This window comes from Geotrypetes seraphini, chromosome 10, assembly GCF_902459505.1.
Source record: "Geotrypetes seraphini chromosome 10, aGeoSer1.1, whole genome shotgun sequence".
Classification (NCBI taxonomy): Eukaryota; Metazoa; Chordata; class Amphibia; order Gymnophiona; family Dermophiidae; genus Geotrypetes; species Geotrypetes seraphini.
In genome coordinates this window covers 86,579,695-86,604,103 of record NC_047093.1, presented here as the reverse complement: position 1 = coordinate 86,604,103, position 24,409 = coordinate 86,579,695, and the positions used below count along the sequence as shown (strand labels likewise).

At 41.5% G+C, this 24,409-nt stretch overlaps 1 protein-coding gene across 5 annotated transcripts in view; it reads right to left on the bottom strand.

The window, feature by feature from the left end:
* Positions 1–24,409, bottom strand: part of ASTN2 (astrotactin 2) — a 1,902,914-nt gene that overhangs the window by 875,553 nt on the left and 1,002,952 nt on the right. For all 5 annotated transcript variants that reach the window (XM_033961675.1, XM_033961676.1, XM_033961677.1 and 2 more), the window contains 2 exons: positions 19,066–19,150; positions 17,447–17,521 (listed from right to left, as the gene is read on the bottom strand). In XM_033961675.1, the coding sequence (XP_033817566.1) occupies positions 17,447–17,521; positions 19,066–19,150 (160 nt within the window). The remainder of the gene's footprint in view (positions 1–17,446; positions 17,522–19,065; positions 19,151–24,409) is intronic.

The following is a 24,409-nucleotide window of genomic DNA, read 5'->3' as shown; positions in this document are numbered from 1 at the left end:
AAGTTTCATGTGACCTGTGTCCATATATGGTTTGTGTTTACGTCACATGCCGTCACATGCTGACAAACCTGATTCATATAAAAGATGTGAAACTCATAATAAAATTTGGACATGTTTTGGAAGACGATTTCTGGTCTTTAAGATGTGTCCCCAGGTACCTGACTTCCAAATGACAGAGACAGGGAAAGTATGGGGCAGGAATTGGGACCTAAATCCTTTTCAGTTGGGGGCACGTCCGTGATGGGCAGATGATATCACCAATATTTTGTGAGTATTTCTGAATTTTTTCTGTTCTTTAATACTCACTGGGTAGTGGTGACCTGTACCCACCCTTTATTTTAAGTTCAAGCTTTGGGTTCTATTATGGAGTTTTTTTGGGAAAAATCTCGGGGTACTTTCGGTAAGCGCCCCATATAAGCAGCTGCCATTCTTTCGGGAAGAATGAAATTATTTATAGAACCCCCCCTGCCCACTCTGTCATTTGTAAGGTTAAAACTTTTATAGAGTATAAGATTTTATTGTCTCTTATTACTGTACCTCGCTTATAAGGTAACATAAGCGAATATTTTTGCATTGTTATATTGGCTTTGTAATGAGTCATAAGGCACTTAGGTTACTCCTAGACAAATGAGACTTGTACGGCTGTGTGTATGTATGACATTTTTTACTTCAGCTCCCATCTTTCTGTGTCACCAATGTTTAATACTGAGGTAGGACGTGCTGTTATGTGGAATGAATTGAAAGCGCTGTTTGAATCAGTCTAAGATCTTTCCCTTGTAGTTTGTACACAAGCACTATTTCTTGTCTTCCTTTTGATCCTGACTAATTTTGTGCGTTTCTTCTACGGCTGCTTCCTTTGTGTTCTGTGCTGGATCATAAACAAAAAGAAACAAGAAAAAGAAAAAATTCCGTTTTAAAGGTTTTCTTTCTTGTGCAGAGCAAAGCTAATCTGTTCTTTGCTTTCATTATCAGGGTCTGTGCATGAATGTTTTTGTCCCTTCCCCCAGACTTCTCTGTTTGGGCTTCCACTGATCCCCTATAGTGCTTCTTTGAAGTTACTCATTCTTGGTTTTATCAAGCAGTAAGGTGAGATTCCACTGCTTGTCTCTTGACTTTTCTCCGGCATTATCAAAACCACCATCTCTTCTTATAATACGCCCATCGCTCTTGTTGTCAAAGCTGATGGCATTCCCCGTTTCGTCCTAGATTTTAGGGCTGTTAGTGTTTTGGTAATTCTCATTGCACTTATGTTTCTTCCACCATTCCATCGGCAGCCAATGATTTTTTTCTGTCATTGTCCTAAAGAATGTTTTATTTTAGTCCCTGTTGGTAAGGCTTTTCAGCTCTTTTTTTGCCTTCACCTTTAAGCAACAGTATACCTAGTGTGGAATGTCCTTCGGGCTATTCTACAGTCATGTACTGCCCCTCATGGTCCTATTCTCATTTTTGTACAACTTTTTGTGTTCCATAATTCAGGAGACCTGTCAGGCTGATAGTTTGCACCTTTTATAATGGTTGTCTGTGTGTGGTCACAAGGTGTCATGAAATAAACTGCACTGGTGTACATCTGAAGTGAAATACCTGGGTTTTGTCCTGTCTCATGGTCAGAGGAAAATCTGCACTTTCTGCATTGCTGCTGTTCTGGGTCTGCCCCGCCCAGCTACCAAGAAAGACATGCTTACTTTTCTTGCTATGATTGGTCACTGCCGCCAATGGATCTCTGCTTGTTCCTTCTATGACCAGATTTTGAGACAGACCCTGGTTTCTGAAATGACTGCTCTTATCAGATGGACTTATGAAATGTTGGACATTTAAGATGTGCTTTGGTTTCTAGCTCAAGTCTGGGTTTCCTGCTTATGCCCACATGTTTTATCTCTTTGTTTGGGACTATTGTAACACCATGAAGGGAGAACATGGCGGTAAGTTACGCTCTGTTGCCTTTTTTTTTATAGTCACTCCTGTTCAAGAAAGCCCTGGCTGCTTGTGCTATGGTGGTAGAGATGGTTACTTCTCTGACCCTAGGTCACCCCATTACCCTTCACACTCTTCACGATGTTCAAGCCCTTCTTTTAAATGGGCTTTTGGGTCTCACGGGTGAACAGGATTCTCTTCCTCTCTTTTTTCACAGCTTCCTCTGAATTTGATGCCTGGCGTTTGGCAGGTGCCCAAAGCCGCCCTTTTAGACGGACTTTGGTGCAAAGAGGGGAAACCCTGGATACCAGCTGCTAGCTCCCCCTTATTCATTGCCCAATATCATGGTATTGGTTATCGTAGTGCTCGCTCGACATTTTAACTTCTTGCTAGTGATATTTTCATTCTTGACCTTTTGCTCCTTGATACATATATATATATATATAGTTCGATAATTACAACTGGCACGGTTGTGAATTGAAAATAAATTGGAAAATACAATTCCTTTCTATTGTTTTAGCTGAAATTAGGATGTTGCTAATTTAAAATGTTTTTTCCAGATTTATACATAGCCATCCCAGATCCGTTTTGCCACAGATATTTCTAATGTTTTCCATGGGTCCTCTTTATCACTGCAGAGATAGAGACACTCCAAAGAGACATTAGCTTTATGCCTTTTTTCAAATATGAGATGGTTATGATATACATTATTTGTAGTTTTGGTTTTTTTATATCAATGTGTTTATTTGCAGAGTTAAATTCAGCCCTGCACACTTGACAGATGGAGTAATAGCTCCACGCTTAAAACTTTATGTTTTGTCTGTGTCATGTCTACTTGTTTTAGTTTAGTGGGTACCCCAGGATACATAATATTGGCCATTTCTAGAGCTCTTTTTCCACTTCTTACTAGCCTAACTGCGCAATGTTCTTTTACTTTTAGCTTTTATATTCTGAATATAGTTTAGTTAAGGGTTATATGTTTAAGAAAAAAGTTTTACTTTATACAGCGTTTATTTCGTGGTGTTCCCTACATATGATCCATTCAATATACATTTCTGAATACATTCAGTACATCAGTATGGTCTCTCTGAGGTGCATAATAGTTATATGCAGCACGATAAAAACATATCCTTTTGGATTGTTCAATTAAGAACCTTAAGTAAGTGAGTATTGTCTCTCTTTTGCCATAGCTATATCAAGTACATGAATTGGTATTGTTACATGTTGCCACATTCAGTACAGGCAACATGGTTTCTCTTGTTTTCTATCTCTTATTTGGATCACATTGGAGTACAGCTGCTGAATGATATTTGGAATGCTTTTCAAGCATCTCTTTTCAAGTATCTCTTTCTGTATGCACAGACATCTGGCTGCTCTCCCTTTGAGATTCTCACGGGATGACCTTTCCCCGCCCCATGGGTAGATTTTCCCTTGATACAGGAGGAATACGTCCAAAAGCTAATTGAAATATTAGGGCTTGTTCAAAGAAACGTGTCTTGCACTTCTCCTTTCTCTCCACAGATTCCTACCCATTTTTTCCAGCCTGGTGATTGTCCAGAAGCTTTCCAAGGATCGGAAGCAGACGGATTTCCCCTTTGGCCTTCCCACTACTGTGATCGCTGTGACCAGGCCCGCTGCACTCACTGAGGAGTTTCCTGTTTGGATCCACGCAAGTCGCTTGAAGAGGGTTAACCTAAAACCCCAGAAGCAAGTCTTCCCTGCGCAGATTTCACCTCCTCCAGTGGAACAACATGATGATCTCATTGCAGCATTCTACCAACTTTATCATTCTCTTACTGGCACCGCTGCTGCTAGTTTTTCTCCCTGTATGGATCATTTCTAACTGGGTCTACAGGGATGATGTGTTCTGGGTCCACGACACTTTCTGCCCATACCCATCTGTAAATGACACATCTGCTGTAAACAGCACCCCCGACACCTCTTTGCAAACACGACGTCAAGCTGGACTACTCCCTCGCAAAGGCTGTCCTTCAATTGGAATCCAGAAAAGACTGATGGTATGCTATCCTTTGGTACATTTCCAGCAGTGTGCAAGTTGCCACCTTCTCCTTTGAGTATTGTGACATTGTGGACTGTTCATCAATTGATATCCCAAGGCTGTGCCATTGGTCCTCAGAGATTCCTAAAACTAAAGACATATATATATATATATATATATGTTACTGACTCACGTTGGGGGGTTAAGTGTGCATTCTGGGGAGTGGTAGGGTGGAATATTGATACTGACTGGGTTTATAAACTAGAAAATACCCTGAAAAACAGTGGACCAAAATGGTAAATCACTGCTTACTTGTATGACCTTTCATAAGGTTGGACACTGTTATAGGAAAAGTGTTCCTGTACAAATTATTAAGCTTTCTCTTACTATTGACAACCTTAGACCTACTGATGAAGGTATGTACATTATGGACATGTGGTTTAAGGGTGGGTCTAGCTATCCGACCCATCAGTTTTCTTACGGGATCTATCTACCTCCACTCATCTTCTCCTGCCATTTTGTGGGGGCCCCAAAAAATACTAACCCACTGGCCCCTACATTCAATAAACTTACTGACATGATGGCTATTGCCAATCCCACTTTTGAAGATATTGTGGCTGTTAAGGTAGGGTTTTCAGAACGTAACCTCTGGTTAGAATGGATGAAATTCACTGCTGATCAACATAATAAGAGTAATTGTTACATATGTGCTCAAGCTAGACCCCATCTAGGAACCGTACATCTGGACCTCCCTCCTGGTATCCAACCATGCTTTTTTGGGTTATTTACCAATATCTCCTCTAATTTTACCTATCCCCTTTGTGCACTGTAGTGTTCTAAATACCCTTTGTTGCCAGGACAGCAAAAGCTTGATATTGCTGTTACCATTTATAAGGGCAATTACACATGTCATGTTTCTAATCTGACACAGGGTAGTTTTGTAGGTAATTTACCCCCAGGTTATTGTTCTGTCTTGGCTCATAGGTATGCCCCATTGTTGCTGCATCAGATTTGATATTTACTGGCTTTATGGAGACTTTTGGCTCCCTGTTAAGCTACCCAGCCAGTGGATAGGCCAGTGCACTTTAGCTAAGGTTACTATGCTTCTGCATATTCTTTCTGAAAGGCATCCTTCCTATTCACATGGTTTTTCCTTTTATTTGTCTTGATATAAATCTGATCACATGTATACTATAGGGGTCCCAAGAGGGGTCCCAGATGAATTTAAGGCCCGAGCTCAGGTTAAGGCTGGGTTTGAGTTCCTTATTCCCTTTATTACTATTAATAAGAATATTGATCGGATTAGTTAAAATTGTTATAATCTCTTATTATTTGCACTCTTATCTTGACTGCTCATGTACTGTGTTATTCGTATTACAGCTTCTAAAAAAACCCTCCTTGAGAGACATATCTAGAGTATCACTCCCTTCCAGCTCATGCTGTGTATTTATGACGTCATTTTCATGACGTAAGAGGGGATTTGAAGGGACACGTATCATGATCCTTGATAATTTTCCTTAGGCATTTGTTGTTTAAAGTTGTAAGAAAGGCAGGCCCTGTTTGTCTTTCCTTCTTTGACATGAATGTTTAAACAGAGATGTTGTGAAGTGAATTCAATTGTTTTGTTAAGCCGTATTTACAGACAGATTTAGATTAGGGGCTCTGCTGGTTAAGGCTTTTTCTGACCCTCTGTGGACTTCAATCTCCAGATAGGAAAAATGCTGATGTGTTTAAAGTTTCATGTGACCTGTGTCCATATATGGTTTGTGTTTACGTCACATGCCGTCACATGCTGACAAACCTGATTCATATAAAAGATGTGAAACTCATAATAAAATTTGGACATGTTTTGGAAGACGATTTCTGGTCTTTAAGATGTGTCCCCAGGTACCTGACTTCCAAATGACAGAGACAGAGAAAGTATGGGGCAGGAATTGGGACCTAAATCCTTTTCAACGGGGATTCCTGGAACAGAACCCTCCACTTCAAAATCACTGAGCTCTGGAACAACCTTACCTCCCCTCTTCGGAACTTGAGCTCTCTCCAAGTTTTCCGCAAACATCTGAAAACCTGGCTTTTCTCAAAAAATGTAAGTCTCCCTCCAACTTAGGAATCAAGGAAACTCTTATATCTTGGCATCCCAAGTCCTCTAAATTTTCTTCACATTTCTACTTCCAACCCTCTGTTGTAGTTCCTTCCTATTTCTCCTATTGTAAACCGCGCCGAGCTCTACGAATGTGGAGATGATGCTGTTTACAAACCTAAGGATTAGATTAGATTAGTACTGTATATCAAATCTAACTTCCTCTCCTTTCTTTTCCAAGTGCATGCAAATAGCAAGGATGTGTATTTTGGGTCAGATTAATGTGTAGCTAGAAATGCACGTTTATATCCCATCTGAGAAGGGAAATAAACATCAATGTGCTAACAGATTGACTTCAGGAATTAACCTTGCTACCTAGCATGTTTAGGTTTTGCTGAGTAGCAGTGCACAGAAAGGATTAAAAGAGTTGCCCCCTTTAATCCCCCAGTTGTTTCTGCTCCCCCCCCCAAAAAAAAGCCAAACTTTGAACATAAGAACATAAGAAGTTGCCCCCGCTGAGTCAGACCAGAGGTCCATCTTGCTCAGCGGTCCGCTCCTGCGGCGGCCCATCAGGCCTAGTGCCTGAACAGTGGTCCCTGATTAATTTTGAAGAGATACTGGTCTTTGTGACAGTACTGGGAAAATACATGCTTATATTTCTAAAATGGCATACAAATGTCCTTTTGTCATATTTTAGAACAGCATCTACATCAGCAGATTATTTTCTAAAATACAGTGGAACCTTGGTTTTCGAGCATAATTTGTTCCAGAAGAATGCTCGAAAACCAAAGTGCTCATATATCGAAGCGAGTTTCCCCATAGGAAGTAAGGGAAACTTGCTTGATTCGTTCCCCACCCCCCCCCCAAGGCCACTGGCGCTGCTCTACCTCATCCCCAACCCCTGAAGCCACCGGTGCTGCTCCACCTCAACACCTACCCCTGAGGCCACTGGCGCACTTCCACCCCCCCCCCCGAGAACCGGCATCGCCCCCCCCCTCCCCTTGAACTGGTATTGCCCCCCCCCCCCCCCCGCTTGCGAATGCCCCCCTCCTGTGAACCGGCATCTCCTGCCCACCCAAACATAAGTCCTTACCCCGATCTGGCACCGGCAGGCAGCACCAACCCACAGGACGTGCCGGTGTCCGAAGATCCTGCCTCTTTCCTGTGCTGGGCCTTAAGCATCTGCACATGCTCAAGGCCTTCTGGCTCCCTCTTTGTATGTAACTCAGAACTTGTAGATTTTAAGATTCTTGCTGCTTACCTCTGTTCCCAGCTGATAAAAGGGCCAACTGTCCCCAGTGTTCCCTCTAAGGTACAGCATACACAACCACACTGTTCTTAAACTGGCCATGCATCATTCCTGAATCTGCTACAGGAGAAGTGTAGGAGTCTATGCCACTGGAAATACTGCTCAGTGAAATCAAATGAAGCCATAACCGCATTCTTAAGTACGAGTCATACTTAAGTTGGGTGTCTGTAACTTGGGGACTGCCTGTATTCAGATTTTAGCAAAGCCTTTGACAATGTTCCACAAAGGCATCTAATTTATAAACTGAGTGTCCTCGGGATGGGCCCCAAAGTGACAGACTAGGTCAGAAACTGGTTCAGTGGAAGGCGACAGAGGGTAGTGGTCAATGGAGAGCTCTCTGAGGAAAAGAATGTTACCATTGTTATACCTCAAGGTTCAGTTCTTGGCCCTGTTCTTTTTAACATTTTTGTAAACAATATTGCTGAAGGGCTGTCAGGCAAGATTTGCCTCTTTGCAGACGATGCCAAAATCTGCAATAGAGTAGACACCCCTGATGGTGTGAATAATATAAGGAAGGACCTAGCGAAGCTTGAAGAATGATCTGAAATTTGGCAGCTATGATTTAATGGTAAAAAATGCAAGATCATGCATTTGAACTGCAAAAACCTGAGGGAACAGTTTAGCGGATGAAGATCTTTTGTGCATGAAAGAAGAGTGGGACTTGGATATGATAATGTGTAATGATCTAAAGGTGGCCAAACAGGTTGAAAAGGTGACGGTGAAAGCTAGGAGGATGCAAGGGTGCATAGAGAGAGGTATGGCCAATAGGAAAAAGGAGGTATTGATGCCCCTGTATTAGACTCTTGTGAGACCTCATTTAGAACATTCTGTACAGTTCTGGAGACCACATCTTTAAAAAGATATAAACAGGATGGTGCATAGGAAGGCAACTAAAATGGTTGGTGTATGGCCGTTTGGAGGAGGATGGGCAGGGGAGGGCTTCAATGGCTGGGAGGGTGTAGATGGGCTGGAGTAAGTCTTAACAGTGATTTTGGCAGTTGGAACCCAAGCACAGTACCGGGTAAAGCTTTGGATTCTCGCCCAGAAATAGCTAAGAAGAAAAAAAAAAAAAAAAATTTAAATTGAATCAGGTTGGGCAGACTGGATGGACCATTCGGGTCTTTATCTGCCGTCATCTACTATGTTACTATGTTACTATATAAGGTGTATGGAGACAGACTTAAAGATCTCAATATCTATACTTTGGAGGAAAGGCGGGAGAAGGGAGATATGATAGAGACATTTAAATACAATCAGCAAAAAATTGTTATTAGCCTAGAGGTGGAAATACCCCATGAAAGTACATTTATAATAGGTGGAGAAAAAGTCTCAACTTATCCATAATGTATGGACAGCAACCCAATGAGTTCTTAAGCCAGTCCTGCTCTGTATTATAGGCAAAAAACTCCACATGTTTCAAAATGTAACTTTTCAAAACGGGATCAAAGCCACCACTGTGCACAGGGAGCCAGAAAGAGACATTTAAATAACTACATGGCATAAATGCACATGAGACAAATCTCTTTCATTTAAAAGGAAGCTCCGGAATGAGAGGGCATAGGATGAAGTTAGAGGTGATAGGCTCAGGAGTAATCTAAGGAAATACTTTTTTTTACAGAAAATGTGATAGATGCATGGAATATCTCTCGGTAAAAGTGGTGGAGACAAAGACTTTGAGTTCAAGAAAGTGTGGGATAGGCACATGGAATCTCTTAGGGAGAGGAGGAGTTAGTGGATGTTATGGATGGGCAAACTGGATGGGCCATTTGGCCTTTATCGGCCCTCATGTTTCTATAATGAAAATGTATGCCAAACATAGGAATATGAAGACAAGATAAAGTGAAGGAAGGTTAGTGAGTGCAAGAAATGTAAAGATAAGTAAAAATAGCTAGCAATATTTGTGAAGTAGAAGAGGAGAAAAACAAAAAGATAATGTTCGATGATTATAAGATCAAAGAATGGATATATAAAAAATAGATGAAACTTTGTTTCTTTCTACATAGATAGGAAAATTCCAGAAGTTGAATTCAACAAGAGGTAATGTACTAAATGGGCTTGAAGTTCACAATAGTAATATCACATATTACAAGCATCATTAATGTGCGTTATTTTGATAAAGTGTATCGTTTAGCTATTGCAAAAATCAGTGCAAAATCAATGCAGAATAGGTAATGAGCTGAATAGCTCATAAATCAGGTCATTACTTATGAATGCATAGTTAAATAATGCACGTTAAAGATGTGCAAAGTTTAAAATTGACCCATTAATGCAAGAGATTAACTACACCTCTCGGAGGTGTAGTTACATTTTTTTTTTTTTTTTCCATCAATATCAACGTTAACTTCTCAGGTTTAATATGAGAAATTTAACTTGCACTACATCAGTATGACATTAACATGGGCTGTTAACACAAGATAATTAACACAAGTTAACAGCCCATTTTATCAGCCTCTAAAATACATAAGTACAAAAAGAAAGTGAGTGAAAAAGAACTGGGAGAGACATGGAAAAATGGAGTTCAAGGGACAAGTAGTGGGGAAAGACAGACAGATATAAGAGAAGACTGTACTTATTATCTTTTCTTTAAATAAGTTACTGAGTTATTATCTCTACTTCAGGAAGTGGGTGAAAGCTTGGCTCCTCTCCCAAACCTTATATGGAAGAAGCAACTAACTTGCTTGACACTAGAGAATGACATGGGGACAAATTTTTCCCCATCCCCTAGGAACTCATTTTCCCTAACCCATGCCTGCAAGTTTTGTCACTTTCACTGTCCCGGTTTCATTCCTGTAAGCTCAGCCTTAACTGCACATACCTTGAACACTTATGATTTTAAAGGGTTTGAGGCTTGTGCAGATGAGGACAGAGCTTGCAGGAAGGGGGCAGGGATAGGAAAAGAACTCGCTGGGTTGGGACGGGGAAAAATGTGTCCCCTTGTAATTCTCTACTTGACAGACACACATATGGTCTAATAAAAGCTGGTTGGAGGTTAGGAAACAGAGGGTAGGAGTGAAGGGCCACTACTTGGACTGGAAGAGGATCACGAGTGGTGTCCCGCAGGGCTCAGTGCTGGGGCCGCTGCTATTTAATATCTTCTTAAATGATCTAGAAACAGGGACGAAATGTGAGATAATAAAATTTGCGGACGACACCAAACTATTTAATGGAGCTCGGACTAAAGAGGACTGTGAAGAATTGCAAAGGGACTTGAACAAACTAGGGGAATGGGCAACGAGATGGCAGATGAAGTTCAACGTTGAGAAATGTAAACTTGAGGTACAACTATACGATGGGAAGGATATTATTGAATGAGAGTACCCAAGAAAGGGACTTGGGGGTAATGGTGGACATGACAATGAAGCCGATGGCACAGTGCGCAGCGGCTGCTAAGAAAGCGAATAGAATGCTAGGTATAATCAAGAAGGGTATTTACAACCAGAACGAAAGAAGTTATCCTTCCATTGTATCGGGTGATGGTGGGCCCACATCTGGAGTACTGCGTCCAATATTGGTCGCCGTACCTGAAGAAGGATATGGCGTTATTCAAGAGGGTTCAGAGGAGAGCGACACGTCTGATAAAAGGTATGGAAAACCTTTCATACGCTGAGAGATTGGAGAAGCTGGGTCTCTTTTCCCTGGAGAAGAGGAGACTTAGAAGGGATATTCAGACTTACAAGATCATGAAGGGCATAGAGAGAGTGGAGAGGAACATATTCTTCAAACTTTCACAAAATAAAAGAACAAGAGGGCACTCAGAAAAGTTGAAAGGGGACAGATTCAAAACGAATGCTAGGAAGTTCTTCTTTATCCAACGTGTGGTGGACACTTGGAATGCGCTTCCGGAGGATGTAATAGGGCAGAGTATGGTACTGGGGTTTATGAAAGGATTGGACAATTTCCTGCTGGAAAAGGGGATAGAGGGGTATAGATAGAGGATTACTTCACAGGTCCTGGACCTATTGGGCCGCCGAATGAGCGGACTGCTGGGCACGATGGACCTCAGGTCTGACCCAGCGGAGGCATTGCTTATGTTCTTATGTCAAGTCGCCCATAAGAGCAGAATGGGAGGCTCAGCATTTAGCATGTGCTGCTGGGCAGTGCACATTTGTAAAAGGGCCTGATATAGTAGCAAGACTTGTTTATCCATTCCTTCTCTAGCTGAGATTATATTTATGCACTTTTCTCACTTCTGCACAACTTTCATTAAATTAGTCCGCTTATTTTCTAACGCCTGTTACTTCGTTTACTTTATCATAAATGTGTATGAGGCGAGTCTCTTTCATTTGAAAGGAAACTCTGGAATGAAGGGGCATAGGATTAAGGTGAAAGGGTATAGATTCAGAAATAATCTCAGAAAATACTTTTTAATGGAAAGGGTGACGAATGCTTGAAATGGCCTCCCAGTGGAGATGGTGGAGACAAGCTTGAGATAAGTAGATTGGATCTCTCAGGGAGAGGATAGGATAATAGATCGCATGGTTAGGAAGACTAGATAGGCCAAATGGCCTTGATCTGCCTTCATTTTCTCTGTTTCTATCTTATCCATCTGTGTTCCTCCTTTGCTTGTACTCTATGCTATCAAAATGTTTTATTACATATTGGGCACCCCAACAGCGGCCACTTAGAAACGCCTAGCCTAAATATGTGCACAGCTTAATTAATTTTTAATTGGTTAATTGGTGTAGCAATTGACCACTCCTTTAAAAACTTTTAAAAAATTTTTTTAATTGATTAGAATTATGCCACTAGGCGTGATTCTATAAAGGATGCCTAGCAGTTGATTGACAACCGCACAGACCAGTGCCTAAAAGTTAGGCATGGTTAGATACCATTTATAGAATCAGGCCTATTGTGTTGACACTGTAAGTAGCAAATTATGCCATTCTGTATATACTATTATTTGACATTTTTACTGCTGCAATTGTCTATTGCTAATGTTCGACTTCTTGCTGTATACCGCCTTGGGTAAATTCCTTCAAAAAGGCAGTAAATACATCCTAATAGATGAATAATAAAATAAATATATTAATTCATTCATTTAAAGAAAAAGAGAGCAGCTCGTAAAAGTAGATGTTGGGGGAAAGCTGACTAAACTAAACTAAACTAAACCTTAGGTTTGTATACCGCATTCTCGCCACAATCGTAGAGCTCGGCATGGTTTACAGGAGCTGGGATAGAAAAGGAACTCCAATGAAGGGTTATAGGCCTTAGTATAAAGAATGTTTAGAGGGGCTTAGTATACCAGAGAAGGAGGAAGTATTACATTTTTGAGAATAGCCAAGTTTTCAGATGTTTACGGAAAAGTTGGAGGGAGCTCAGATTCCAAAGTGGGGAGGTAAGGTTGTTCAAGAGCTCAGTGATTCTGAAGGGAAGGGAGGTCCCTAGTTTTCCTGCATGAGAAATGCCTTTTAATGAGGGGAAGGATAGTTTTAATTTTGGGGTGGATCTGGTGGTATTAGGATTTGAGGAATTCCAAGAAAGTGGAATAAAAGGAGGAAGGATGCCATGTAGGATCTTGAAAGTTAGGCAGGCGCATTTAAAGTGAACCCTGGAGATTACTGGAAGCCAGTGAAGCTTGGACAGTAGTGGTGAGACATGGTCAAATTTACTTTTTGCGAAGATAAGCTTAGCCACGGCATTCTGAATCCACTGAAGTCTTTGAAGGTTTTTCTTTGTTAGGCTTAAGTAGATAGAGTTGCAGTAGTCCAGTCTGGAAAGGATGATGGATTGGACAAGGACGGCAAAGTGTTTTTGATGGAAGCAGGATCTCACTTTCATTAGCATGTGAAGGCTGAAAAAGCATTTTTTTTACCAAGGAATTGAGGTGGTCGTTGAAGGACAATGTAGAATCAATGATGATGCCCAGAACTTTGCTTGAGAACTCAAGCTGCAGTGTGGAGCCAGAGGACAGTGGGATGAAGGTGGGTAATTGGTCTAATTTTGGGCCGAGCCAAAGTAGTTTTGTTTTGGACTCGTTCAGTTTCATTTGTATGGTGAGGGCCCAGGATTGGAGGTTCGTTATACATGAGGATATGTTCTCAGAGAGGTTAGTGAGGTTCGAGTCGGTCTCAAGGAGGACAAGGATGTCATCAGCATAAGTGTAAAGTTTTTCTAGGGGGGATAGATGGAGGAGTTTCAGGGAGGACATATAGATGTTGAAAAGAATAGGAGATAGAGGTGAGCCTTGCGGGACTCCACATATCGGTTTCCAGGGGGAGGATGAGGTGCCATTCATGTTGACAGTGTAAGAGCGGGAACGTAAGAATTTCAAGAACCATTCTAGGACTGTGATTAGGAGTTGACAGTTGATTAGGAGCTTACAGACGCCAGAGGGTGGTGGTTAATGGAAGTCGCTCAGAGGAAGGAAAGGTGAGTAGTGGAGTCCCTCAGGGTTCGGTGTTGGGGACTGATACTGTTCAATATGTTTGTGAGTGACATTGCTGAAGGGTTAGAAGGAAAAGTTTGCCTTTTTGCGGATGATACCAAGATTTGTAATAGAGTAGAGACCAAGGAGGGAGTGGAAAACATGAAAAAGGATCTACAAAAGTTACATTACATTACATTATATTGATGTCTTAAATCCCACCAATACCTTTCAGTTCTAGGTGGTTTACAACATAAAATTAGCCTGGGCATTTCCAAGGAGATTACAAGGTTGATAGCTATAGTATGCGTCGGGATCTGGGAATGGTTGATACAGTTTGGTTAGATCATTTGAAAAATTTCTTGAATAGTATGGTTTTCAGTTCTTTCCTGAATGTTTTGTAGTTGGGTGTCATGGTCAGCAGATTTGAGAGGTCTATTTTTGCTGCTCTGGTGGCTAGTAGACCATCATATATTTTTTTTGCTTTGCATGCATGCCTTTGATTGGGGGGTGGGTAAAGTGTGCTTGAGTTCTCCTTGGTCTGGATGTGTTTTTCCAGATTAGGTGGTTGTTCAGATAGCTTGGTCCATTTCCATTTAGGGCTTTGAATAGGGTGCAGTAGAATTTGTGTTGTATGCATGCATGGGAGCCAGTGTGAGTCTTGGAAAGCTGAGGTAATGTGGTCGTATTTTTTCAGTGAGTATAGTATAAGTTAGAGGAATAGTCTAAAATTTGGCAACTAAAATTCAATGCAAAGAAATGCAGAGTAATGCATTTGGGAATTAATAATTGGAAGGAGCCGTATATGCAGGGAGAGGAGAGACTGATATGCACAGATGGGGAGAGGGACCTTGGGGTGATAGTGTCTGAAGATCTAAAGGTGAAAAAACAGTATGACAAGGCTTTGACTGCTGCCAGAAGGATGCTGGGCTGTATAAAGAGAGGCATAACCAGTAGAAGAACAGGTCGTTGGTGAGGCCCCACTTTGAGTATTGTGTTCAGTTTTGGAGACTGTATCTGGCGAAGGACACAAAAAGGCTTGAAGTGGTCCAGAGGAGGGTGACGAAAATGATAAGAGGTTTGCGACAAAAGACATATGAGGAGAGACTGGAAGCCCTGAATATGTATACCTTAGAGGAAAGGAGGGACAAGGGAGACATTCAAATACTTGAAAGGAGGGACAAGGGAGACATTCAAATACTTGAAAGGTATTAACGTAGAACAAAATCTTTTCCAGAGAAAGAAAAATGGTAAAACCAGAGGACATAATGTGAGGTTGAGGGGTGGGAGACTCAAGAGCAATGTAAGGAAATTCTTCTTTACGGAGAGGGTGGTGGATGCCTGGAATGCGCTCCTGAGAGAGGTGGTGGAGAGGAAAATGGTGATGGATTTCAAAAAGGCATGGGATGAACACAGAGGATCTAGAATCAGAAAATAATAGTAAATGTTGAAGAACTAAGGCCAGTACTGGGTAGACTTGCACGGTCTGTGTCTGCATATGGCCATTTGGGGGAGGATGGATTGGGGAGGGCTTCAATGGCTGGGAGGGTGAAGATGGACTGCAGTGAGCTTTGACGGAGACTTCAGTAGTTGGAACCTAAGAACAGTACCAGGCAGAGCTTTGGATTCTTGCCCAGAAATAGCTAAGGAGAAGAAGAAAAACAACAACAATAACAAATTTTTAGATTGAATCATGTTGGGCAGACTAGATGGAACATTCGGGTCTACTATGTTGCTATGTAAGTTCTGAGAAAGGTATCTTCAAATGATACTGGCAAAATTCTGTAGTTTGAATTTCCAGTTACGACCGAAGGATTTGGATAGGCTGGAATGAGCTTCAACAGCAATTCCAGAAGTTGGAAACTAAGGTCAGTACCAGGTAGACGTCTAAGGTCTATGGCCCAGAAATAACAAAGAAAAAAGACATTTAAATTTAATCATGAAATTGTGATTACAAGTCAGACTTGGATGGACCATTCAGGTATTTATCTGCCATTATTTACTATGTTACTAAGGGTGCCTAACACCCTAGGTGAACTTTCTGTCATGTGTCCACACTAGGGTTACCAGACATCTGGATTTCCCTGGATATGTCCTCCTTTTGAGATCATGTCCGGGGGTCCGGATGGCTTTTCAAAACCTGACACTTAGTCTGAGTTTTGAAAAGCCTCCTCAAATCATGTTGGGCTTGGAGGATGTCCGCGCATGCACGGATATTACGCAATGACATCACTTGCGTGCACATGTGCATGTGACATCATCATGTGGCATCTGCGCATGCACGGACTTCCTCCCTGCCTGATAAGAGCAGGCAGTGGGGGCGTGGCTAGTGTGGGATTAGGGCGGAGATGGGCAGGTCTAGGGGGTCCAGATTTTCCAATTGGAAAATCTGGCAACCCTAGTTCTCACATCTCCCAAAGGGCAAGTCAAGGCCCTCCTGCTCAGATGCCCAGTACTCCTCTTCCATTCCTTAGCCTCAAGTCCAGTGGCAAATCTCCTTTTCCTCTTCCTACCTTCCGAGTGCCCAGCATTTCCCCTTCCTCTACAGCAGCTAAATAATGACCCCTATATATCTATTTCAGATGTTTAAATGCTGCTTGGGAATTGGATTACAGTAATCTGAACAGCCTATTTCAAGTCAAGTAAATGTATCTGCACCATAAAGTCAATCGGGGGAAAGGATTTTAGATTTTCCTTGGGCCTTCTTTTCAGTAGCAGTTCAATGAGAGTTTCATTGAGGTATGGTAGTTATTTTTCTGTCCCAGAAGGCTTACAATCTTAAAACGGTACCTGAGGCAATAGATGCTTAAGATTATAAGGAGAAGCAGAAGGATTTGAACCCTGGCTTCCCTGGTTCTCAGCTTGTTGCTTTAAACCAGGGGTAGGGAACTCCGGTCCTTGAGAGCTGTATTCCAGTTGGGTTTTCAGGATTTCCCCAATGAATATGCATTGAAAGCAGTGCATGCAAATAGATCTCATGCATATTCATTGGGGAAATCCTGAAAACCCGACTGGAATACAGCTCTCAAGGACCGGAGTTCCCTACCCCTACTTTAAACATTAGAGTGACTCTCCACTCTGAAAGAGTAACTCCAAACTGGTCACTAAGATGGGCATCGATATACTCAAAACAAAGCATGCTAAAAATTACTTATTTTCAAAGAAAATGTCATTCTTGTACAGCACAAACAGAATAATAGAAGGAAGGAGGGTATATTGTTCGTATTGCTAAGCAGTAAATGAAGAGGTTTCAGTAACTAATACAACCTTCTTGTGAGTTATAGCAACAACTAGAATACATTCAAAAGCAGTAGAGACAAAAACCCTAATATAGTGAACAACAGTCATAAATATATGTATAAACATTTGTGCATATTCTTTTTTAACTATAACCATTCTTTTTTTTTAAACATGTTTTTATTGAGAATGGCAAACGGCCCAAATAGGCAAGTACAATCAGCAAAATAACAAGAACAGTACAAGAGGACCAAGAAAGGCGTTTCTCAAATCATGATAACCATTCTAGTAACCCACTAAATTTTTTATTACCAAACTTTGTTTAGGTTCCATTCAATATTTCCCTCCCCAACTTCTGAAAAATCATTAAGGCCCCCTTTTATCAAATATGAGAGTCAGAGCTTTTACCCCAGCGGCTGGCGATAAAAAGCCCTAACATAGCTTGATAAAAGGGGGCCTAATATTTAAACATTTCACAGTGATGCAGTAACACATCAAAATCACAGTTTAGTAAAATTTCAGGAGGCCTATTATTAGTCTAACCTGAGTATTTTCTCTGGTGCCTGTTCTCCTGTAACCAAGTCATATCCTCTTTCCAGCGTTGTGTATGGCCAAGGTCTATAAGACAGAAAGATATAAATAAGAAACAAAATATTGCACCAGAGAGTGTGGGGAAGTAGATTAAGGAAGCTCCCATAGAGGTTCTGAAAATCTTCAACCCCATGATTTTATCCCTTTTTACTTCCAGAAATTTTTGTTACATAACCGGTTTTCCTCCAGTTAAGTTAATGAATTGGAAACCTTTTTCAAGGCTCAGCTGGTCAATGTAAGTCTGCATTGTAGAAAACAGAGGCCCTCATACTGCATGTAAGTATTATGCTTCTCTATGAAGTACTTGTGATGATGCTTTTTGTGGTAAGCCCCCTCCCTCTCTTTCTTTGAAACAGCTGCTCTATTTTCCATCTACACTGTATGGCTCTCAGTGAGTTGGAGCTGCATGATATCCAGATTCCTATACTATTCTTGCAAGACTTTTAGATCAAAGTGGGATTTGGGTACTGCATGATTCAAAGTCACTGAGAGACATGAGGTACTAAAACAAAACAGAACAGTTGTTCTGGAAACTCTGCCAATTTCAAACTTCTAGAGGAGGTGATAAGGTAGATTGAACAATTGGGAGCAAAGCTAGCTTGGAATGGATGAGAATAGGGACTGGATGATAGAAGCTAATTGTAGGGAGAGTAAAGGAGGGTTAAGATCAACTGGGATAGGGATTGTGGAGGAAATTTGGAAGAACAGGGAATATTAGAGGGGAAAAGTATGTGGGGGAAGAGATGAATTGAGGAAGAGTGAGTGTGAGAACTTAAACTATGTTTTAATTAAAAGAATAATCTGAGTTTACTTAAAAATGTAGTCTGGTTGCACAAATGGAGGGCAATGCCACCAATGCTCAGGATGCTACCCTCTTTGTCTGGTGATGATCCTGTCTCTCTTGAAAAAAACAGTGAAGATCATAATAAGGTAATGGCGGAATAGAAATCTCTAATGTAATGTAATGTAATAATAACTGAGGGCAGAAGGTGACCAACTCTAACCCCCCTGTCTTTTCAGTTTTGATTCTTCCGTTTCATGGATAAAAAGTTCCACGTTCAGCCCAAACCCAGCAATCCCCCACTCCTCCAAGTTTTTACCTGAACTTTTAACCACTTCCCACCACTGAACAGAATCTGTATTCTTTACAATTATTATGTCTTTGTTATGCATAAAAACATCAATAAAACTTACTGAACTTAAAAAAAAACATCTGCCTCTAAGTTCATCTATGATTCTTCTAGGATCACACTAAACTGAGCCCCCAGGTTACTTTCCTAAATACTGAAGTTTCTTCTTCATATGAACAGGACATCTTTGCTGAATCCAGGCTAATGGATGTGTAGGCTATTACTATTCTTGCCATGTGCCCATCTTTTAAAGTTTAACTTGTAATTCTTTTCTTGTTCTAAACAGTGATAACAACAAACCTCAAAAAAGCTTAGGTCAGCAGTGGCCTTCAGGTTGGGTAGTTTTCCATTTGCAGAGCTTATTTTGGTGTGGAGAAAGGGACAGCTGTGGCTTAGGTGGGTAGCTGCTTTAATTAGCATTTTTTCTTAAACTTCACTCACCCTTCGCTCTGGCCCCAGTCGTTGCGTATGCAGAGATGCCGGTGAACAGGATCAGGGGCATAACCTTCATGGCAGCTGCACTCACCTAAAAGGAGGCATGAAGGAATGCTCAGATCATGTTTTGGAAGTACATGTATTGGTCTAAGTGGCAACTTCCAATAATCTGTATCATTTTAAATTCTCTGGACAAAATTCATCTCCTTTCCTTGGTAGAAAATTCTAGAGGCTAAGGTAAAAAGGCCTTATTTGAACACCAAAATGTTAGTAGGATGGTCTGGACCAATGGCATAGCTGGGATGCAGTAGGCCCTGGGGAAAGGACTGGGATGAGTCCCGCTCCAGTACATGTACATGCCCACCAAGGTCCAGTGCACCCCCCTCCTCACCCAGGGTCGGCACTTCCCCACCCCTCCCCACACATACAGCTACATACCTGCATGCTGGGTCTTCCACAGCTATAGCTAATAGTGGTAAACGCTGCCTCTCTGGCTGGTGGAACCTCTCCTCTGCTGCACAGCAAGACATGGCAGAGGAAAGGTCCTGCGAGCCAAAGAGGCAGCCTTTAGCACTGTCTCTGCTGCTATAGCTGTGGGGTACCAGAAGGGGAAGTAAGTAGCAGAAAATGTGTGTGGGGGGGGGGAATGGATGCCAGATCCCAGGAGGGTTTCAGCTGCAGGCGGGTTTGTTCAATGGTAGGTATGCCCTTAGACTGGACATGGCAAATGTATGTGAGTATTTAAAAAAAAAAAATTAGACTGAAAGTTTAAATTAGAGGAACTGTCTGCATCATTGCAAAAATGGCAAAATAAGTACCTAGCAATTGTTGTGTCAATGCAGAAGTCTTTTCATGAAAAATTAAAATGGTCCCAAAATGTCTGTAAGGATTGGCAAGGTACAAGAGCCTTTTCTATTGAAAAGGGAAAATTGGGGCCAGCTTCTGACATTGACCCCAATGCTCAAAAGGTTTCTGTGCCAGTAAGACTTGTTAAAACAGTTTTATTGGCACAGAAACTTTCCTTCCAATGTTCAAAAGGGTTCTCCGTGGTTACTACCAATTCTCGTAGCAGCCACCAAGAACCCTATGCAAATGGATTACAAGGAACTCATTAGTATTCTAATGAGCTATCTTTGTGACACATTAAAGGTAGCCCTTCCCCCCCCCCCCCTCTTTTACAGTTGCAATTTTTCAGCAGTTATGGAGCTGCCGGTAGCTGTTGTGCATGTGTTGTGCACTCACACAACAGCTGCCTCCTACCCAAACCCCCCCCCAAAAAAAAAAAAAGACTTCACCCACTGTTCCTCTGCCCAACTGATGGTGGCTCCAGAGCCACAATCAGTTGAGAGCCGGCAGAGGGAAGAGTGACAGGCTACCAGCGTAGCTCATTTGGGCGTTTCAGGAGGAGTGTTGAGGGCGGGATTTGGGCGGGAAATGGGCAGGCTTAGTCTTAATCGTACAGCATGTATAACCAAAAGTTTTACAACAGAGCCTAGATGGAACTTGGACGTTGTGACTTAGATTATGCCCCTCCACACGTACTTGTGTTGCAAGACCTCGCTCATTTAGAACAGTCACTATACTCCTGCCGCATCAGAGAGAGAGCAGAACCATCGGTTCAGTTGTGATGATGTGACACGTGTATACTGTATGTACTCGTATTGCAAGACTTTGCTTGTTTAGAACAGTCACTACACTCTTGAAGTGTCAGAAAGAGAAGAACTAACAGCTCAGTTGTGATGTATGTACTGTATACTGTATGTCCTTGTATTGCAAGACCTTGCTTGTATATCAAGTTAAAATTTAATAAAATGTTTTGCTTGTCTTACAAACCGTTACTTGCAATCCAAAGTTTTACTGTACTTTTATTTGTTCTATTTTGTATGTTTATTTGTTTAAAAAGCTTATAATCAAGGTTCTAAAAATACATACAAAATCTATAACACAAAAGATAAAATCCATAACATAAAATACAGTGGTACCTCGGAATCTGAACACCCCAGAACTCGAACGTTTTGGAATCCGAACTTTTTTTTGTAGTAAATTTTGCCCCAGAATCCGAACTCTGTTTTGGAATCCGAACGCCCTGCACATTGTATATGTATGTTTGTGCCCCAGAATCCGAACTCTGCTTTTGAATCCAAATGCCCTGCACATTGTATGTGTGTGTTTCTGCCCCAGAATCTGAATGCTGCTTTGGAATATTTGTTAATATTTTACCTTAAAATCCAGTGTATTTACTGTTAAAATTTGAGTTTGTGGGCCACAGGAATGGATTAATCCAGTTTCTATTATTTTCAATGGGAAAAATTGTCTTGGAACTCGAATGGGGTTCTGGAATGGATTAAGTTTGGATTCCAAGACATCACTGGCTAATGGTAAGCACAATATCGTGCAGTCAAGTGTGCATGGAGTAGGGTGGTGGCAGAGGGGGTTTGTGCGCACAGAAGATAGCAGCTTCAAGGTTCATCACAGGGGGCATCACATCAGAGGAGACATGTCAGAGCAAAAACTTTGGTTTTGAAAAGCACTGCGAAGGTGAGAGGGAGGGAGATGACCCAACAAGGGGAAGAGATTGAGTGGCTTATTGTGTAGAGAAAGGGGGGATGATGACAGATGCTGGATGGAAGATGGGAGGAGTGAGAGGAGAACAGATGCTGAATAGAAGTGGAAAGAGGACTGGACATTCCTATTTCAAGATGCATTTCATCGTCCTTGAACCCCTCATCACCAAGTTAGCCAACCGCTTTTAAGAAGCGATCCCATCCCTAATGTTTTCCCCCTCTTTCTTTCCTTTTCCCTTCAACCCTTTTTTTCCCTTCATCACTAATAATGTACTCTAACTCCCCTCCCCTTTCTTCTAACCTCACCATCATGTTTGTTACTGTCAATAGTCCTTTATGTACACATCCCCTCTTTCTCATAAGCATTACTTTTTATAAGCATTTCTCTTATTCTTATTTTATCATTTTATTGTAAACCGGCTAGATACCAGTTGATGGTCGGTATATTAAAAATTAATAAACTTGAAACTTGAAGTGGGGAGTACAGAGAGAGGGAAGCAGTCACTGGAAGGAAGTGGAGAGGAGAGAGAGGAAATTTTAAAGTGTACATCGCTTAGAAATCCTGATTAAGCGATTAATCAAGTCACCTAATAAACTTGAAACTTGAAAGCAGATGCTGGAAGGAAGTGAAGAGAGTAGGAGCAGATGCTGGATAGAAGTGGGGAGGAGAGAGAGGGGAATAGTGGCTGGAAGGCAGTGGGGAGGAGAGAGGGGTACAGACACTGAATGGGAGAGAGAGAGGGAGCAGATGCTGGAAGGAAGTGAAGAGGATAGAAAGAGAGAGCACATATTGGATAGAAGGAGGGGATAAAGATAAAAGGGCACGTGCTGGATTGGGGGAAGAGGCTAGAGTTAGTGAAATACTGGAAGGGTGAGGGAAAGAGGTGGCAAGCTGTAGGTAGACACAATGAAAAAAGGGAAATTGAGGACTGGATAGTAACATAGTAACATAGTAGATGACGGCAGATAAAGACCCGAATGGTCCATCCAGTCTGCCCAACCTGATTCAATTTAAATTATTATTTTATTTTTTTTTTCTTCTTAGCTATTTCTGGGCGAGAATCCAAAGCTTTACCCGGTACTGTGCTTGGGTTCCAACTGCCGAAATCTCTGTTAAGACTTACTCCAGCCCATCTACACCCTCCCAGCCATTGAAGTCCTCCCCTGCCCATCCTCCTCCAAACGGCCATGCACAGACACAGACCGTACAAGTCTGCCCAGTAACTGGCCTAGTTCAATCTTTAATATTATTTTCTGATTCTAAATCTTCTGTGTTCATCCCACGCTTCTTTGAACTCAGTCACAGTTTTACTCTCCACCACCTCTCTCGAGAGCGCATTCCAGGCATCCACCACCCTCTCCGTAAAGTAGAATTTCCTAACATTGCCCCTGAATCTAGTAAGTAAGTATCTAAGTAAGAAAGAATTTAGTCTAGACAGAGGCAGAAAATAAATTGAGATGGAAGACCAGGGAAGAAAAGGAAAGGGAGAGGAGAGAGAGAGAGAGAGAGAGAGAAAGAGAGAGAGTGATGTTAGACCATTGGGGGAGGGGAAGGAGACAGATACCAGATCTGAGGGGAGGAAAGGAGGAGAGAGATGCTACAAATCACCTGGGAAGGGAGGGAGAGATGGAAGGGAAGAAGACAGAGCTGCCAGAACATGGGGGGAGCAAAGGGAAGAAAATGGATGCCAGACCAATGGGGGTGGGGGAGGGAGATATGGAAGGGAGAGGCAGTCAGTTTCTGGAAGAGGCACAGAAAGAGAGCAGATGCTATATGGAAGAGGCAGAGAGAGGGCAGACAGTAGATGGAAGGAAAAGAGACGCCTACAGCCGCCTAAAACCGGGACGCACTTTTGGAGAATCAGGGCCCTACTGTACAAATGAAACTGAATGAGTCCAAAACAAAGTTACTTTGGCTTGGCACAAAATTAGAGCAGCTACTTTGTCCATTCTGTTGCCTTTAGGATCCTCACTGCAGACTGAATTCTTAAGTAAAGTTATGGGTGTCATTATAGAGTCAACATTTTTATTCACTGACCATCTTAATTCTCTAGTTAAAAATGATTTTTTAGTCTCCATATGTTGAGGAAAGTGAGATCATGTTTCATCAACACTTTGCTGTCTGTTCAATCATCCTTTTGAGGCTGGATTATTGGTCTATTTAAGCTTGACCAAGAAAAGCTTTCAAAGACTTCAACTGATCCAGAATACTGCTGCTAGACTGATCTTTGCAAAAAAGTAAATTTGATCACGTCTCTCCGCTCCTGCAAAAACTTCATTGGCTTCCAATAATTTCCAGGGTTTATTTTAAATGTGCCTGCTTAACATTTAAGATCTTGCATAGTATCCTTCCTCCTTTAATTCCCCTGTCTTGGAATTCTGTAAGATCTGACATTACCAGATCTACTCAAAAATTTTAATTGTCCTTTCCTATGCTAAAAGGCGTTACATACATTGGCAAATTAGGGAAGTGTCTACTTTTCAAAATAACTGAGCTGTGGAATGTTTTTCCTATTCAGCTGCGTGATCTGGGCTCTTTCCAACCATTTCAAAAACATCTCAAAACTTGGCTATTTTCAAAGTTGTAAATTCTGTTCCTCTCCATACTATTCTAAATCCATATTTTATCTGTTCTCCTTTCTAATTTCTTGTAAACCATGCCGAGCTCTACTGTTATAGAGAAGATGCAATATATAAGCCTAAGGTTTAGTTTAGTTTAGGAAAGCAGAAACCAGCCAACAAAGGTAGAAAACAAATTTCTATTTATTTTATTTTATTTTTTTGCT